This window comes from Pristis pectinata, chromosome 1 (genome assembly GCF_009764475.1).
Source record: "Pristis pectinata isolate sPriPec2 chromosome 1, sPriPec2.1.pri, whole genome shotgun sequence".
In the NCBI taxonomy this organism is placed as follows: Eukaryota; Metazoa; Chordata; class Chondrichthyes; order Rhinopristiformes; family Pristidae; genus Pristis; species Pristis pectinata.
Window position 1 is genome coordinate 114,928,751 of NC_067405.1, and position 19,496 is coordinate 114,948,246.

Consider the following 19,496-nt stretch of genomic DNA (forward strand, 5'->3'; position numbering starts at 1 on the left):
CCAGATTTCTGTTTTTGTTCTAGACTCCAGCATCTGCATTCTCCTTTGTCTTTGAATTGTTCAGTGCTCTCAGTATTATTTGCTGTTTTTTTAAAAAAAACTCAATAGACCACAGACTTGTTCTATTGTTCAATTAAATCATAGCTTATCTCCATCTTGGTTTATTTTTTAACTCCATAGTTCAGAAATCCTCAATATCCCTTGCCTGGTTTTAAATTGAGTGAATTTCAAGAACTTGCTCTCTATTACTTGGACAATTTGGTGCTACCACCACTTTGTGCCAGTAAAAATCCGGTGGAAATTAATTCTGTGGTCTCTGTCTTCAACTATAGCTATTTCAGTACTTTATTTTGGAGTATGTGTCCACTTCCTTTTGAGTACAACTTGTGCATATGTTTGTAATTTCACCTCAATCTCTTTATTTAACTATTTTGTCAGTTTAACTGTTTTATATCTGGTTCTTGAATCTAAATCACTTTTTTTTTATAAATTAGTTCTACCGGTGCTCTGAATGCAGGGGTATCCCACTCCATATTTTCACAAACTTGCAGTTTCCTAACCTTCAGCAAACAGTTTATTCACATGCAACATGTATCCTGATGCTGTGTAGCTTTGAACTCTCTAGTCTTTTACTGGAAACTTTTTGTACTTCATGCAATGGAGTTTTTCACTGTTCATCTGAAAAGTTGTTCCTTATCTGACGTGGACTGTGAAATAAGTTAAAATTGACTTGTTCTTTCTTCAGTCATCATTTGCAATTTGGGGATGTTGTTAGGTGAGGTTGAAGGGCTGATATATATGTGGAGCTCATTCTTTCCAAGCATAAAATTCCAGAATTATAGACTCGTCAGCTTCTCACTTTGGCCAATAGGAACTTTTCTTGTTGTTTTGTAGCTAAATATAAAATAAGATGTAATAAAATAAGATGTAAATTAGTATAAAGACTGCAGGTCTGGGTCCCACTTCTCTAAAGCAGACTAACTCTGCTCTGTCATTAAAATACCTCCCAGTGTTATAATCTCAGTGTCAAAGAATGTTTGTAAATGATGCATCTGCTGCATAAAATTGAGCTTATTTGGCTTTGTGGATGTATCACAAAAGGCCCTGTTCTACAAGCTATAATTTCTGTTGAAGGTCAGAATTAATAGTGGTTAGAAAGCAGCAATCAGAACCTGAAGGGCAGAAGTGAAAATGTGTTTGGGTGCAGGCTCTTGTCCAGGTCTGATGAAGGGGGAATTCCTCAACAGGAGTGAATAAAACTTTTTCTTTTACAGGTATTGCCAGAATATTGAACCTAAAAGTTATGCAGCACAGAAACATGCCCTTCAGCACACCATGCCCATGCCAACCATCAAGTACCCATCTATGTTAAACTCACTTAGCAATACATAGCCTTTTATGCCTTGGTGATTCAAGTGCTTGCCAAGGTGCTTTAAATATTGTGAGAGTCTCTGCCTCCATCACCCACTCACGCAGTGCATTTCAGATAGGTGTTTTTTTTTTTACTTTCCTCTGATCCCATCTGAATCTCTTGCCCCTTGCCTAAAAGTCCAACCTCGTTTTAAACCTCTGTTTTTGGTAAATATATTCAGAAGTCACTGAACTTGGGTCAATATAAAAACATAATCAAAGTTTTCTTGTGAGAGTTGTAGGTTGCATTGTAATCTGGAAATTTAATTTATTTAGCAGCAACTCTACATATTATAAACACATTTTGTTTTCTTTTGAATCATGGTGATTCATATTGTGCACATTCTTTGCAGCTTCAAACTTCAAATAAAATCCATTTTCAGAGCTAACACGAGCTAGTGAATCTCTTTTTGTCAAATTGGAGCAGCATTTTGTTTTTGTGTAATTTTGAATGATACAAGTTGTAAGATGGAGACCTCCACTCTTGGTTTGGAATTTGTGGTCATCCCTGGTAACTAGAGAAGTGTTATTTCAAAAGGCTGCACTAGGAAATGTATCAAACTTCATTGCTCGTGCTTTGTGTTAGTTCACACATGGTATTATGTAATTGCTATGGACAGACGATGCGTGGATTAATTTTTTTTCTCCCATATATAGTATACTAAATGGGTTGGAAGGAAAATGAATACATTATTTTAGTCCAACATCACTTGTACTGTTCACTTTTACAGAATGGGAGTATTTTTTTTAACCCAATACCAAATGAATGGGAGTATTTTTTTTAACCCAATACCAAATGAATGACATATGAATCTCATTTTGACTAAATTAGACCAGAGTTATTTTAAAACCCAAGGCAGATATCTTTTAAGCTTCCCTGACAGGCCATTAGCGAGACTTAAACTTTGGAGGAATTCAATAGTAAGCAGTCTCCAGTTCTGATTATATTATCTTTCTGTCACATTAATTATTTGTTAAATACTTCCAGTTTTATTATGATTTTTAAATTTGAGTTGTAATGTAAAAGATGTCTGATTCTATTTTAAAAGGCTTTTTGATATTGTCATCACTGATGGTTCATTCACTTACAAGTTAACTAATTTATTATCCTAGGCTTTGTGTTTTAGTTTTACTTCTGTAAAAGTACTCAAGGGCATTGTAGATTTGAAGGCCAAGTGTTTGTTGCTAGGCAGTAACAGTAGTAGTGCACCTGCATGGAATTAAGGCAAACGTGGGAATTTAAAGTAATGCAGATCTCTTTGGTAGCTGGCTGTTGTCAGAGAACTTCCTGAGGAGGTGTAGGACAGCTAGTCATGGATTCTCTTCTGTGACTGTTCAGTCTCTGCTTCACTATCAACAATGAATTTCCAAAGGAGCTGCATTTCTGGGACTGATAATTAAGGTTTTCATTGGACCTGCAGTGGAGGTTGTACTCATAAGAGGGAAGATTCTTGCACGGCTTTGGTCCATCATATCCATGCTGCTCAAAAATGGATTTTGAGTTAAATAATTTATTCTCAACCCTCCAAAATCATTCTACGGATTTAATGTAAATGTATGCCTCCTGGGTACTGACCTCTGCTAAAGAAAATGGGACCTTACTGTTTATTCCATCAAGATCCGTAATAATTTATACATCTCCATTAAATCTACCTCACCTGCCACATCTCCATTGTTGCTAAGAAAATAACCACAGCTTTGATGTCTTGTAACTTTTTTATAATTCTCCAGCACTGGCAATGTCCTCGTAACTCCTCTGCACCCTCATTGTTGCTGTTGCATCTTACCTGCAGTGTGGTCACCAGAACTAGCCACCATTTTAGCTATAGACTAATGTTTTGTATGGTTCTAGCACAACCTCCCTGCTCTTGCCTGTTACTAGTAGAAGCAAAGAATAAAAGTGTCCTGCATTCTGCCTTAACCACAACTATCCTCCTGTCCTGCTACCTTCAGGGATTTGTGGACAAGTACTCGGAGATCCCTCTGGATTTTCAGCATCATTGTGGGACATGTGCAACACATATTCTAGAAAATCATAATACAATAAGAAAGGGTTTTGAAGCTAATGAAAATAATGTAAGGAACAGCAGTGGCCATGCAACCCTTGAGCCTAAGATCATAGTTGATCTGAACTTGGCTTTAACACTTGTCTGATCCCCATAACTCTTGATTTCTCCCATCATATCTGAAATGCTATCTCTTCAGATTCAAATATCCTTAGCAGCCCAACCTCCCCTGCTGTTCAAAGATTAACAACCCTTTAAGTAAGAAGTAATTGCTCCTCATCTTGGTCTTGAATGCTGGATCCCTTCCTCTGAAACTACAACCACCGTTTCAGAACTCTGCCCTCCACCCAATGGAGTATCAACTAGTCGAGACTCCTCAGGATCTTGTATGCACCAATAAAATCACCTTTTCTAAGCTCCAATTCCTATAAGTTTAGGCTAAATTAGTTTAGTTTACTCTTTTCTCGTATGTAACACTTTTACACCTGGAATTAATCTAACGAATCTTCTCTTCCTCTGCTGCAATTATATCGTTAAGTGGAGAAACGAGAACTGTACACAGTAGTCAAAGTATGGTCTCACCAAAGTTGTATACAGTAGCAAAGCTTATTACTTTTGTATTCCAATTGCCTTGCATTTGAGGCCAATATCCATAATTACTTGCTGTAATTTAATGCATTTCTTGCACGAGGACGCCACAGTCACTTTGAATGCCATTTAAATAATCTGCTTTTCTATTCTTCTTAGCGAAGTAGTTAACCTCTCAATTCTTTGCATTTTTTTTTGCCAGTTATTATAGTTTTTGCCCATTAGCTCAACCCATTTGTATTCCTTTGTGGACTTTGTGTTCTCCTCATAACTTCTTTATATCATCAATAAACTTGTATACAATGAACTAACCCTTTGCCTAAATCAGAATGATTTACAAAATTAGAAAAATTACAAAATTTACAAACTTGCACTCACAAAACCCCATTGGTTTTCATGATCTGTTATCATGTAAAAGGGAAGTTACCATCATACCTATCCAAATTTTAATTATATTCCAGCTTCAAACTTTGTTTTAATATTAGAAATTCTCAGTCAGTGCTTCAAAATGAAGTTCAGTAAGGTTATCCTCTTGCCCATCCTAACTCCTCCTGATGTGAGTGGCATTGTGTGGGGTGGTAATAGACTGTGTGTTACTGGGTATGGCTGAAAATATCACATCATCCCTTTTCATAGTTATTTAGTTGCTGGCAGTGCAGTCTCTGGATCCACTGCTCTACCTAGCAGCTTTTGGATGGGCTATGCTGGTAAATTGGAAATGCAATTAACTTGATCAGGGAGATTAAATGTATGGATGGGGGGTGGAAGGGATACCAATTGCAGTTGTTAGTCTTGTCTGTGCTTTGGAGTTTTAGTAGTAGAAACCTTCAACTCTCCTCATATGTCAACCCCAATATTCGAGGAATCAAGCCAGTGCACTTTCTCTGCAAATCTCCAATGCAAGTATATCTTTGAATGTGGAGACTAAAAGTGTACACAGTCCTCCAGATACAGTCACAATTGTACCCTGTGAAGTTGCATCAAACATCCCTACTTTTGTGCTCCATATGTTTGCAATGAAGACTAGCCTTCCATTACCTTTCCTGATCACTTGATGTACCAGCATGCCAACTTTTTGTTTCATGCACCAGGACCCCCTTGTGCCACAATACTTGGTAGTCTCACTTCATTTAGATAAAATATTACTTCATCCCACCACAGTGGATAACCTCAAATTTTCCCACACTGTACTCCATCTGCTGACTTCTTCCCCATGCAGTTATCTCATCACAGTTCTATTGCAGGATCTCTGTGCCGTCCTTGCTAGTCCACCTATTTTGTATCCTCGGCAAATTTGGCCACAGTACCCTTGGTTCCTTCCTCCAAAGCTAGACCAATATAGAGTATAAATCTTTGAGATCAGAGCTCTGATGCCTATGGCAACCAAGGGATCGATTTACCAATTTCCAGCCCGAAATGACCTATTTGCTCTATGTGTTCTTTTTTTAGCTATTTCCCTATCCATGTAAATATATTATCCACAACCCTGTCTTGTTGTATGCAGAACCTTTAGACATGGCATCTTATCAAACATCTTCTGGGAATCCAGTGGTTTCCCCTTTATCCACTCTGATTGTTACAAGAACTCCAGGTAATTTGTTCAACATAATTTCCCTTTCATATACTTATGATTTTCTAAATGCCCCACAATTATCATTTTAATAATAGATTCCAATGAAAGGCATCAGGCAAACTGACCTTGCATTCCATGTTTTCTGCTTCCCTTCCTTCTTAACTAATGGTGTCGCACTTGCAATTTTGCAATCCAGGGAATTTGGTAGATTGCAACCAATGCATCCACTATCTCTGCAGTCACTTCCTTTTAAGACTCCTGGATGCAGGCCATTGTAATTGTCTTTCAGTTTGGGACACTTGTTTGGGACCCAAGTTTCTCGCCCTTAAAGTGAATTTGAAATTCTACCATGTTGTGATCACCCTTTTCTAGGGGATCCTTTACTATGAGATCATTCATTAATCCTGTCTGCGGTTATGAACCTTACTTATCATGCTTTCACTAAATGTTCTGAAGTAGACACGGGAGGTTTCCTATTGCACAGCCTTAGACAAATTAAAGAGAATGCAGTCTGAATTTTTTTGTTTAGTGACTTACAAAGCCAAAATCTACTCTGTTTGCAATGTCTCCATCCATGCTGTCTATATAGCAATTTGATCAGCCTCCCAGACCATTCTCTTACGAAAATGATAGAATACAAAAGATGCTGACTCTCTTAAGAAAGAGCCATCTTAGTTGTTCCCCCATGGACCTTTAAATTTGGCATGCACTGTTTCTCCATTGAAACAGTAATATGAGAGGACCTTCATCAAACGGTCAGCAGTGGATCAAGAAGAAAGGCCACTATTGCCACACCATTGGTCCTGCGAATCGGCAATTTGAGAATTACTATTTTTTTAAAAAATCTTTTATTTTGAAAATTATAATTTATTTTACTTCCTTAAAACTATTTGAACTGTGCAGTTTGTATAATCACAGCTAGCTGCACAAACCAAATTTCTTCTCTTCAGTCCCCCACCAGATTTTTGCTGGTTATCCTAAATCAGTGTCCTCTTGTACCAGGCATTTCTGCCAAAGGAAGCAGTTCCTCCTCCATGAAAGTGTAGGACCATCAAACAAAAAATGAAAGTGTGTTTGAAGAGTCAGGAGCAACATGATGAAGGAAAGGAAGTGGTGATGCATCAAGATGAACCCACATGTCTTTTCATTTAAAATAGATTCCTGCAGATTAGAGCTGCTGTATAATCTGTAATTCTGGATCAGTTTTGGGGGATGGAGAGACCTGAACGTAAAGGATATATTTTAAGTGACTTGCCAGATTATAACTGGGGGTGGAATTGTCAATTTGTTACGTGCAGTGAAGTCTTACTCAAGTAAATATAAGCAAAAATAACCATCAGTTCTTTTGGCATATATTGAGCAAGGTGTCTTGGGTCTCAAACTCTTAATGCTAAATGGTATCATTTATTGATGATGCTAAACAAGAAGAGGCAGCTTCAAAATTGCAGAATGAGTTCAAGTTTTGTGAGTGGCAGACCAGTAGATTAAATATAATGCAGACAAATGTAGCAGGAAAGGTGGGGGGAAAGATGGCAATCATACTACTAGAACGGTGTTCAAATATCAAACAACAAAACTGAAAGTGACCAGTTTGTGCCCTGCATGTAATTGATGCAAGGAAGCAGACATTCAAACCAAAGAGATGTTGAAGGATAAACCAATAACAGGGCAATGCAAGTCAGAGTAAATAACGATTGAACTTCACATTGTTCTAGTGAAGCTGTTATTTAAATAGTGTGCCCTATTGAGCACTGAAACCAATACATGTAAAATCCCTGAGGCTAATCTGCAGTGTTTTAGTGAAGGAACCCAGGTTCTTTTCAAGCTAGAAAAGAAGCGTCTGAGAAGATTTCGTGGAGCAACACAAGAAGTTGAATATTAAATGAAATGGGGAACAGAAATGTGAGACTGATTCAAATGGGGTAGTTTTAGGCCATACATCTACAGCGATCAACATATTCCTGATTAGCATGTTTTATGAGCTTATTTTTTGCTGGGGGTAAAGGTATGGTGGTAGTAGGTAAAATATTCCTGGATGAAAAAATTTGGTTGGGTCAACAACTTTTCTCATCCAAACTGATTGGCAGATCCAACTGGATTTAATGTTTGCTGATTTGGTTGAGTGTTACATTAAAGTAGGTCATAATAGCAGTTAAGCCCTTTTAATTTCTTTCTCAGTAAAGTCCCATTCTGACATTTCAACATATTAATTTCATCAGGGGTATGGTACATTTTGCAGCCAGCTGTTGAATACTTGATACTGGCACTTATTTTTACCTGTCCGTGGTTGTTGTAAATGGTAGTAAACAGTTCAGCAGTTTTTTATTGCTGCTAATAAAATCTGTGCTCTTCTAGAGGAAATGTATTTGAAGTTTGATATCGCTAATAGTTAGCTATATCTTGAATCATCATTTGTATGACTAAGTGGAAGGAAATCTGTTATTTAATTTCTAAACAGAAAAAAATCTGGAAGGAGCTTGAATAATTTTGAAGACTGAACTATTTTTCAGTTTGCAGGAACGGGAATGTTTTTAGGATTGTTTCTTAGTCTTCAACTTGTCAAATTCTACAGAGAATAGGATGGCCTTGATTTGGCAATTTAGAAAATCCCTAAGGAAGTAGGGGGAGCAATGTGATGAATTTGTTCCGTTTTAAGAGATTTCTTTCTTTGGCATGTTGCCCACATGAGCCTTCTGTTTCCAAATATGCAAGGATGTCTCCCTTCAACTGGTTTGTGATTGTTCATGTTGGGAAGGTGAAAGGAGAGAGTTGGCGGTAACATGAGTTATGTGATATATTTATGCAATGAAGATTTCTGTGAAAGGACCAAAAAAAACAAACTGCTGGAAGAACTCAGCAGGTCAGGCAATATCTTTGGAGGCAGAGGGATGGTCTATATTTCGGGTCGAGACTTTGCATCAGTACTGAGAGTGCAGAGGGGAGGTGGCCGGTATAACCAGGGAGGGGTGAGATGGGAATTGGAAGTTGGGTGGAACTAGGTGAGGAGGGCAGATGGACCTAGGGGTTAGGTCCGAAGTATCGGGAAACAGGCTGGAATCTGATAAGTGGAGACAAAGGGCTGCAGATTCTGGAACCTGATAAGTAAGGAAGGTGATAAGTGGAACCAGATCAGAGAGGGATGATGGGTAGATGGAACCAGTAGGGGTAGGGCAGAGGAGACCCAGTAGATTAAGTGGGTTGGCAGGAAGGTAATCCTCACCCTCTTTGTTCCTTTCAACCCTCATCTCATTCACACCCCCACTGGAAAGGTAGTAGGAAAGGTTTAGGATATTGGCCAAACTTGGGCAAAAGGGACTAACTTAAATGGCCGTCTTGGTTGCCATGGACCAGTTGGGCCAAAGGGCCTGTTTCCATGCTGTGTGACTCAGGCTGTATGATTCATCTGGTTCTATCTGCCCATCATCCCTCCCATATCTGATTCCACTTGTCACCTTCCTTAACAGATTCCAGAATCTGCAGCCCTTTGTTGCCTCCACTTATCACCTTCCAGCCCCTGTCTCTATCTCCTCCCTCCCCTCTCCCACTATCTGGCTCCATCTGCCCATCAACTCCTCCTCACATTGTTCCACCTATCACCTGCCAGATCCTTCCTCACTCCTCTCTTTCATCTCTATACTGGCTATCTCTCCTCTGCATTCTCAGTCTTGATGTTGGGTCTCGACCTGAAACATTGACTATCCCTCTGCCTCCATAGATGCTGCCTGACCTGCTGAGTTCCTTCAACAGTTTGTTTTTTGCTCCATTGGCATTTTCTTGTATCTCCATTTTCATTGAAAGGGAGTAATTGTGTGGTAGCTGGAGGATGGCTTGATTTCAAGAGCCAAGGTGTTGTGCTGGCAATTCTTTCCAAGGTGCAAAATGAATTGGAATTTTCTTGCAGGTGATTAGAAGAAGTAAAGTATACATCGTTGTAACCAGCAAATCTTCTGAACAAATGCCTCAAATGATTTTGGGCAAACTAATGATTTTCATTTTTTTCCTGGTTTGGATGCAAGCCAATCAAAGGCTCAGATATTCTGTCTAATTAAATTGTAATATAATGGGAATTAATTTCTCCAATGGGAGAATGAGGAGGTGATAGATAAAAGTTACAGGGAGGTGGCCACACCTAAGTTGCACGAGGCAGGTATCTGGGTGACTGAAGGGAAGGGAATAGGCAGGTAGTGCAGATTACCCCTGTGGCCATTCCCCTCAATAACAGGTATACTACTTTGGCTACTGTTGGGGATGTGGGGGGGGGGGGGGGCGGGATGGAAACCCCCCCCTACCGGGGAAAGCCGCAGCAGTCAGGTTGCTGGCACTGAGGCTCTGTGGCTCAGAAGGGAAGGGGGAGAAGAGGAGAGCAATAGTGACAGGGGACTCTATAGTTAGGGGAGCAGACAGGAGATTCTGTGGATGTAAAAGAGACTCCCGGATGGTATGTTGCCTTCAGTTGCCAGGGTCAGGGATGTCTCAGATGGGGTCCACAACATTCTAAAGGGGGAGGGTGAGCAGCCAGAAGTCATGGTACACATTGGTACTAATGACCTGGGTAGGAAAAAGGATGAGGTCCTGAAAAGTGAAAATGGGGAACTAGGTAAGAAGCTGAAAAGCAGGACCTCAAGGGTAGTTGTCTCTGGAATGCTGCCTATGCCACATGCCAGTGAGGGTAAGAATAGGCTGATTTGGCGGGTGAATATGTGTCTGAGAAATTTGATGCAGGGGGCAGGGTTTCAGATTTGTGGATTATTGGGATCTTTTCTGGGGAAGCTATGACCTGTACAAAAGGGATGGGTTTCACCTGAACTGGAGGGGAACCAATATCCTTGCGGGCAGGTTTGCTGGAGTTGGGGAGGGTTTAAACCAGTTTGGCAGGGGGATGGGAACCTGAGTGATAAGTCAGAAGATGAGGCAGTTGGTGTACAGGTTGGTGCAGCGTGTAGAGAGACTGTGAGGAAGGATAGGCATTTGATTGGGCAAAACTGCAGTCAGTTGGATGGGTTGAAGTGTGTCTATTTTAATGCAAGAAGTATCAGGAACAAGGGTGATGAACTTAGAGCATGGGTCAGTACATGGAACTACAATGTTGTGGCCATTACAGATACTTGGCTGTCACAAGGGCAGGAATGGCTGCTGGATGTTCCGGGTTTAGATGTTTCAAAAGGGACAGGGAGGGAGGTAAAAGAGGTAGGGGAATGGCATTGCTAATCAGGGATAGTATCATAGCTACAGAAATGGAAGACCTGGAGAGATTGTCCACTGACTAAAGTGGAAGTCAGAAACAGGAAGAGAGCAATCACTCTATTGGGAGTATTCTATAGACCCCTCCAAACCAACAGAGACACTGACGAGCAGATCAGGAGGTAGATTTTGGAAAGGTGCAAAAATAATGGGGTTGTTCTCATGAGTAATTTCAACTTCACTAATATTGATTGGTACCTCCTTAGTGCAAGAGGTTTGGTTGGGGCGAAATTTGTTGGGTGTGTCCAGGAAGGACACAATATGTAGACAGGCCGACCAGAGGGGAGGCCATTCTGGATCTGGTACTAGGCCATGAACTTGGTCAGGTGTCAGATCTTTTGGTGGGAGACCATTTTGGAGACTATGACCCACAACTCCCTGATCTTTACCCTTGCCTTAGAGAGGGATAGGAGCAGATGATTTGGGAAAGTATTTAATTGGGGAAGGGGGAATTATGACGCTATTAGGCAGGAACTTGGGAGCAGATGTACTCGGGGAAATGCACAATGGAAATGTGGAGGTTTTTTAGAGATCACTTGCAGGGAATTCTGGATAGGTTTATCCCATTTAGGCAGGAAAAGAATGGTAGGGAAGGAACCATGGTTGACAAGAGATGTGGAATATCTAGTGAAGAGGAAGAAAGAAGCTTAAGGTTCAGGAAGCAAGGATCAGACAGGGCTCTAGAGAATTACAAGGTAGCCAGGAAGAAGCTTAAGAATGGACTTGGGAAAGCTAGAAGGTGGCATGATAAGACCTTGGTGAGTTGAATTAAGGAAAACCCCAAGGCATTCTACTCGTATGTGAAGAACAAGAGGATGACTAGAGTGAAGGTAGGAATGATTAGGGATAGAGGAGGAAATATTTGCCTGGAGTTGGAGGAGGTAGAGGAGGTCCTTAATGAATAATTTGCTTCACTATTCACCTGTGAGAATGACCTTGACATTTGTGAGGACAGTGTCAAACAGGCTGATGAGCTAGAACATGTTGACGTTAAGAAGGAGGATGTGCTGAAACTTTTGAATAACATTAGGATAGATAAGTCACTGGGGCCAGATGGGATATAACCCAGGATACTACGGGAAGCGAGGGAAGAGATTTCTGAGCCCTTGGCAATGATCTTTTTGTCCTCACTGGCCACAGGAGTAATGCCAGATGATTGGAGGGTGGCAAATGTTATTCCTTTGTTCAAGAAAGGGAGTAGGGATAACCCTGGGAATTATAGACCAGTGAGTCTTTAGTGGTGGGCAAATTATTGGAAAATATTCTTAGGGACAGGATTTATGAATATTTGAAGAAACCTAGTCTGATTAGGGATAGTCAGCATGGTTTTGTGAGGGCAGGTCATGCCTCACAAGCCTGATTGAATTCTTTGAGGATGTGACAACACATTGAGGGTAGAGCAGTGGATATGGTGTATGTGGACTTTAGTAAGGTGTTTGATAAAGTTCCCAATGACAGGCTCATTCAGAAGGTTGGGAGGCATGGGATCCAGGGAAACTTGGCTGTGTGGATTCTGAATTAGTATGCCCATAGAAGGCAGAGGGTGGTTGTAGATGGAGCATATTCTGACTGGAGGTCGGTGACCAGTGGTGTTCCACAGGGATCCCTGCTCTTCATAATTTTTATAAACTACTTGAATGAGGAAGTGGTAGGGTGGGTTAAGTTTGCAGATGACATGAAGGTTGGTGGTGTTATGGATAGTGTAGAAGGTTGTTGAGGGTTACAACGGAACATCGATAGGATGCAAAGCTGGGCTGAGAAGTGGCAGATGGAGTTCAACCTGGAAAAGTGTGAAGTGATTCACTTTGGAAGGTCGAATTTGAAGGCAGAATACAAGGTTAATGGCAGGAATCTTAGCAGTGTGGAGGAACAGAAGGATCTTGGGGTCCAAGTCCATAGATCCCTCAAAGTTTCTGCACAGGTTGATAGGTTTGTTAAGAAGGCGTATGGTGTGTTGGCCTTCATTAGTTGGGGGATTGAGTTCAAGAGCTGCCAAGTAATGTTGCAGCTCTATGAACCCTGGTTAGATCACACTTCGAATTTTGTGTTCAGTTCTGGTTAACTCAGTATAGGAAGGATGTGCAAGCTTTAGAAAGGGCGCAGAGGAGATTTACCAGGATGCTGCCTGGATTGAGAGCATGCCTTATGAGGATAGGTTGAGCAAGCTAGGGCTCTTTTTGGAGCAAAAGAGGATGAGAAGTAACCTAATAGAGGTGTACAAGATGATAAGAGGCATAGATCAGTGGACAGCCAGAGACTTTTTTCCATGGCGGAAATGGCTAACATGAAGGGGCATAATTTTAAGGTGATTGGAGGAATGTACAAGGGGGATATCAGAGGTAAGTTTTTTTTTGCACAGAGAGTGGTGGGTGTGTGGAACATGCTGCCAGGGGTCTGGTAGAGGCAGATACATTAGGAACATTTAAGATTAAGAGACTCTTAGGCACATGGATGATAGCAAAATGGAGGGGTCTGTGGGAGGGAATGGTTAGATTGATCTTAGAGTAGGCTAAAAGGTCGGCACAACATTGCCTGTACTGTGCTGTAACGTTCTGTTCTTTTTTCGGGGGGAGTTCTTTGGCAGCACAATTGGAAATTATTTGGCCCTGATTCAGGGTCTTGACCCAAAACGTTTATAATTCCTTTCCCCCGCCACAGATGCTGCTCAACTGACTGGGTTCCTGAAGCAGTTTGTTTTTTTGTTTGCTGCAGATTCCAGCATTTGCAGTCTCTTGTATCTCCAGGAAGTTATTCATATAGACCACCTAAGTTCTGCAGTCATTGTGATGATTTGCTGTGGCACTGGTGGAAGTATTCCTGGAAAACAGTAGTATTGGACTTGGGAGAGATCGTAAGGTTATCGGCTTTGTCCTTCTGGGTGATGGAGATTGTGTCTGGGAGAAGTTGTCAAAGGAGACTTGTCATGTTGCTGCATTGTAATTTCTCAATGGTATGCACTGCTACCCAGCGTAAAAACAAAGGGGGGGGGAATATTTCGGGTGGTGGATGGATAACCAATTAAATGGACTGCTTTGTCCTTGGTGAAATCAAGTATCTCATGTTGCAACTATACTCCTGAAGTCACCTATGCAGTATTTTATCAAGTGCCTGGTTTCTGCTTTCTAAATGTTAGAGAATCTTGGGGAAGCTAAGTGATGAAGCATTGCCATAGAATGCTGTTTGGTGCAGTCACTGTATTTACATGGCATGTGCAATTAAGTTTCTGGTCATTGGTGACCTCTTGGATGTAGAAGTAGGGCGGGGTGGGAGAAGGAAGTCACCGCTGATGATGGCAATGTCATTTGACTGTCCAGGAAGATAAAGGATTTCTCAAGATAGGTCATTGTTTAGCAGTTGTGTGAAGGGAACATTACTTGCTACTCAAGTACACTTGCTAATGAGCCACTTGCATTACAACCAGTGGCTAGCTGCTACCTCCAAGTTCATCCGTGAGTGAGACCAGTGAATTGAAGTTGAATTCACTCAAATTGGTAACAGTGGAAGCTACTTTTTTTTAAAAAAAAAGTAGTTTGATTTTTGGAATTGAGAGTAACATTGGAAAACCATCATGGAACTATCAATTTAAAAATTCCTATTAACTAGTTTGTAGGAGAATTTGATCCCATTGACCTTTTGGCTGGAAAGAGCAACTTGGATGATTCTTATAAAGTGAGTTTGGACAAAACCTGTACCAACATCAACAGATGTCACAGAGGTCCAAGACCTCAATCTTGAATACTAACCAGACAACTTGTAGTAAAGACAGTAACAGAAAATCTCCAGAATTCATCTGGCAGGGTCCCACAAAAGCCTGTATATGTGCTCTGATACCATTACTTGCCTTCCTGCACTATAATGGTCAAAGACAATGTCACTAACTTAGACCAGTGAATGAGAAATTTGCTGGTAGTAATATTTCATCCTCGAGGATTGCAGGTTCTGGAATTAGGTTGATTGGAAGCACAACAGTCATCCCAAAGAGGTATCAGAAACTATTGTGTCTGGACCCAACCCACTCCTGTGAGATTGATGCACCAGTGATGACTTACATAAATTTCTATCTCTGATGTATAAAATTCTTAATCCCATTAGAAATTAAAACCTAAAGAGTTCCCAGCAAGAGTGGACTGAAACTATAATTTTGGTGGAAAAATTGCACTTGGAATAGGAAACTTTACAAAACCTAAACCTAAAGAATTATGGCCAAACATCAACAAAATGTTGAAGATTCTTATTGGGTAAATGATCTACTGAATAATTTTATAATACAAGAGAAGCTTTAGTTGCATTGATCTTGGAGCCAAAATTGTCTTAAAAGAACATCATCCCGTTTGGGTTTTCTAGGCATAAAACTGTAAAGTAATAGCAGATATAAAAATGCATTTCTAAAAAAAATCCCTTTGTCACTTCTAATTTTCCTGCTCTTTTCAGGTCAATCTCTCCCTTCTCACTTAACAAAAATATTTAGTAGGTGAAAATTTTAATACCATAGTAGTTCTATATAAGAATAATATATCTGGAGCCATCTTAAGGTGGATGGAATGTTTTGCCTAAGAATAATCAAAAGTAAATATTTGAATTTCAAATGCTTTTGTAGTATTGGATTCCTTTTTTTCCTCAGCTGCTTCATTCACTTGCTTGAAATGTGTAGCACCCATGCTGATACTAGTAGTACAAAGATGAAGCCAGCTTAATGATGGGTCACGATAAATGTATTTATGATTTATTCCTATCACTGATTTGTTTTCTTTTAGCATGTCATCTTGCTCTGCCTGATCACTCTTTGCTCTGCCTGATCACTCCATGCTATGCCCTGCCTTGTTCTGTACTCTGTCCTGTCCTTCTCATTTCCTCTTTTCCTCCTCTTCCTGTAGGCTCTGATGTTCTTTATATTGGTCCATCGAAAGGTAAGCTTTCAATTTATCATTGATTTTTATGACAAAATATATTGCTATGCCATGCTCAGCTATTAGTACTGTTTTTTTGATATTCCTGTTCTTGTACTGAGTATGTAACTCTAATTCTGCAGTTACGCATCTTGCTAAATACCTCGTATTCTAACTGATGTTTAGCTGAAGAAAATTATATTAAATTCTCCATCAGGAAGCATTTACTCAAGTCCAGGATTGTACAGCAAAACAATGACACCAACTTATGACTCAAGAGATGGTAGTCCACTTTCTCCAACCTCCGCTTGGTTTGGTGACAGCCCTCTCTCAGAAGGCAATCCCAGTGTTCTTGCAGTGAGCCAGCCAATCACCTCTCCAGATATTTTGGCACAGCTATTCAAGCCCCAGTCACTACTTGATAAGGCAAAGACTAATAAAGGGTAAGTATTGGTATTTCCTTCCATATTTTTCTGTTCTTTCCAAGTGTAAAATTCATACTAGCATAAACTTATTTCAACCTTTTGCATATCTTCTTTTAGATGGCTAGATTCATCAAGGTCTCTGATGGAGCAAGATGTAAAAGATAATGAAGTTTTATTGCTCAGATTCAAATATTACAGCTTCTTTGATTTAAATCCAAAAGTAAGTTTTTATTGTTCTGAAGGACCATTTATTTCAAAAAGGTTTTAAAGCTTTATATAGAAAAGTGACATGTGATGTACCTTTACTGTGCTACTGAAAGGCCTATTAAAACTAGTTTTGTGCTAACTTGACTTGTTTCGATGAGTTGAATAATAATTAAATATTCTTCAATGTTAAAACCCATGGCGGACATCTGCCATATAGCACAAACACCAACTACATCATTTTCTTTTAATAACCCTACCACTCAATATCTAACTGTTGCAAAAAAAAAACAATGTTGGCAGTGCTCATCAGGTTGAACAGCATCTGTGGAGGGAGAGACAAAAGGAGTTACTGTCATCAGACCTACTTGTGTTTTATTTAGTTGTCTTCCAAGCACATTAACTGTTTCACAAAATATTTAATCATGGCAGAATGGAAAGCAAGAATAGATTACTATCATATCCAGGGCATACAGGTTTCAGAGATTAATTTGTTTTAACTCAAATCTTGTACAGTTTTCTCAATTTCTGCTATAACCTTGCACAGGCTATTTAAATACAAATCTTAGAAGTTGCAGGGCAATGTTTGGCTTAAAATATTTGATCAAAAATCCAACTCACATGCAAAACAGAACTTAACAATGTGATGGCTTTTGTTGTCTATAATTGAAGTATTAATTCAGTAACTGCAGAAATCTTAAAAAAAAATAAAGAATCTATGGAGTTATTATATTTGGGTGGCATGCAAGAGTACAAGGTGTGCCAATTCTTAGTTTTATTTTACTTTGAAATTTCAGTATGATGCAGTGAGAATCAATCAGCTTTTTGAACAAGCTAAATGGTCAATTCTTCTAGAAGAAATAGAGTGCACAGAGGAGGAAATGATGATGTTTGCAGCTTTGCAAGTAAGTAAACACGTCTGAATTTTTGATCAAATTTCATGTATAATTATGTAATTTTCGTAGAACCTGAGGGAGCAGTTTTAAACATTTTGGTAGAGATCTGCTTGTTTAAATTCCTCATCCTCATTTCACCAGCTATAAACAACCTCGGAGCATTTCAGAAGGACGGAAGGCTGCATGATGTCATGTGGCTGCAAGGAGGGGTGTGGGCACTGTGCCCAGAATGCCTGTGGACAATTTCGCATGTTTCATAAAGGCATTTATGAGCACAAACGCATAGCAGCATGACATCAGTTTACTATTTTAATGTGTATGTGTGTGACAGAGTGTGTGTATTAAACTGCTTTACGTAGCTCTCCAACGAGAAACTGACTTAACTAATTGGTGCAATTCCTAGCTGTGTTTAAATATATACAGGAATATGAATACAGTACAATTTCTATGTCATGCAGCTGGCAATATTTAATTAACTATCAGAATATTTACCATTTAAGGTTTGATCCAAGGACTATTCATAACTGCAGGACTGGCTGCCATTACCACACCATTAGTGCCTGTGTTTATCTCTTCAATTAATCTCTGCAGTCCTAAAATGGCAGTTTCTATTTATCTCAGAAGTCTGATTATACCAAGGGATGGTCTCCTAAGATGCATGCTATTACATTGTTGCTACAATCTTCTTAACCACTCATTGCTATTGTGATTTTGGATTCCTTTCAATTTTTGGGGCCAGCAAATGCAGAAAGTGTGGATTTGGGTAATGTGGTCCCAACCACATGGAGATAAGATATCTTTATTAGTCACATGTACATGAAAACACACAGTGAAATACATCTTTTTGCGTAGTGTTCTGGGGGCAGCCCGCAAGTGTCGCCACGCTTCTGGCGCCAACATAGCATGCCCACAACTTCCTAACCCATACGTCTTTGGAATGAAACTGGAGCACCCAGAGGAAACCCATGCAGACACATGAGTAGAACGTACAAACTCCTTTCAGACAGCAGCCGGAATTGAACCTGGGTCACTGGCGCTGTAAAGCGTTATGCTACCCGCTATACTACTGTGCCTGCCTAACATAACAGAGACCATAAGCCAGAACTTGGGGCGACAGTGAGTTGCTCGAGCTCAGTGACATTGGTACTAACTGAAGACCTCTCCAGCTTGGTTGCTGTCTCCCTGCTGTTGTGCCACCTCAATTCAGAATAATGAGGCTTGGTGGAGGAGCAGGGCAAGTTGTACTGAGGCCCTGCCCTTGAGAGAGCTGTGGATAACACTTGGCCAACAAAATTATGCCCTCAGATTTTACCAGTCATCAAGGGCATTCGTAGACTAGTAAAATCCAATAAGTAATTTTTTTTTAATTCCTTTTTTAATTTAAAAAAAATGAATAAATTGAACACTTTGAAATATTTTCCATTGTGTAAGGGTGTTTTAAAATTCAAAACCATGTAAATTGTAATATACTCTCCCTTCTCTGTTGCAACCATTCGCCCCCCCCCCCCCCCCCCCCCCCCATTTCAAATGAATAGTGCCTCTGTTTCTTAGTGAGCAGATTTCCCAGCATAATGCCACATTTGTGCTCTGCCGTTCGGCTCTTAAGTCCAGAGTCAGAGCACACTCAGGGAGGTGGTGGTGGATTTCTGCCAGCTTGTGAGTAAGTCTTGAATTTATAGTACCTATAGGGACTAAATGCTGGTGGGTTTTACACTGAGCTGCTGGCACTTGCCAACAAGGTTTGGTCTTAATTTCCAGCATTGGTGAGATGTGGCTGATCTGTGACCCAAATCCAAGTATTTGCATTTTTCCCTGTATCCTTAAACACATGTTGGAAAGCAGTATTAAATCAGCCACAAATTTAAAATGCCAGCACGTACAGATATGGTGTTGCCGCTATTGAAACCTCACTTAAAACCTCTGCTCCCATTGTGGACTGATGAACAGAACCTCAGCAAGAATAGATTGTGGTTCTGGAGTGGAAACTTCATCACCATTAGTTACCTTTACATTGTTTGGAAAGGTGGATCCAAGCTTCCAAAATAGTGTGGGGAGGGGGTTATTGGAACTGGATGTGAGGCACCCTAGAGCAATAACTACTGGTTTCCTCAAATAAGTAAGTCTGACTTTCCTTTTTCTTTTTACCCACATTACAATATTTATGTTTTCCCTGTCTTAATCATTGCAAGCATCCAAAGAGGAGAGATGTTACTGGGAGAGGTTGTTTAAGGTTTGGTGGGAGACATGATTTCAACTCCTTTTGTTTA

The 19,496-nt window shown here is 40.1% G+C and overlaps 1 protein-coding gene across 1 annotated transcript in view; it reads left to right on the plus strand.

Moving 5' to 3' along the window:
- The window catches only part of LOC127568340 (fermitin family homolog 2-like), a 108,815-nt gene that overhangs the window by 51,555 nt on the left and 37,764 nt on the right, over nucleotides 1–19,496 (plus strand). The window contains 4 exon segments of the mRNA XM_052011969.1: nucleotides 15,693–15,725; nucleotides 15,922–16,147; nucleotides 16,247–16,349; nucleotides 17,131–17,238. Of these exon segments, the coding sequence (XP_051867929.1) occupies nucleotides 15,693–15,725; nucleotides 15,922–16,147; nucleotides 16,247–16,349; nucleotides 17,131–17,238 (470 nt within the window).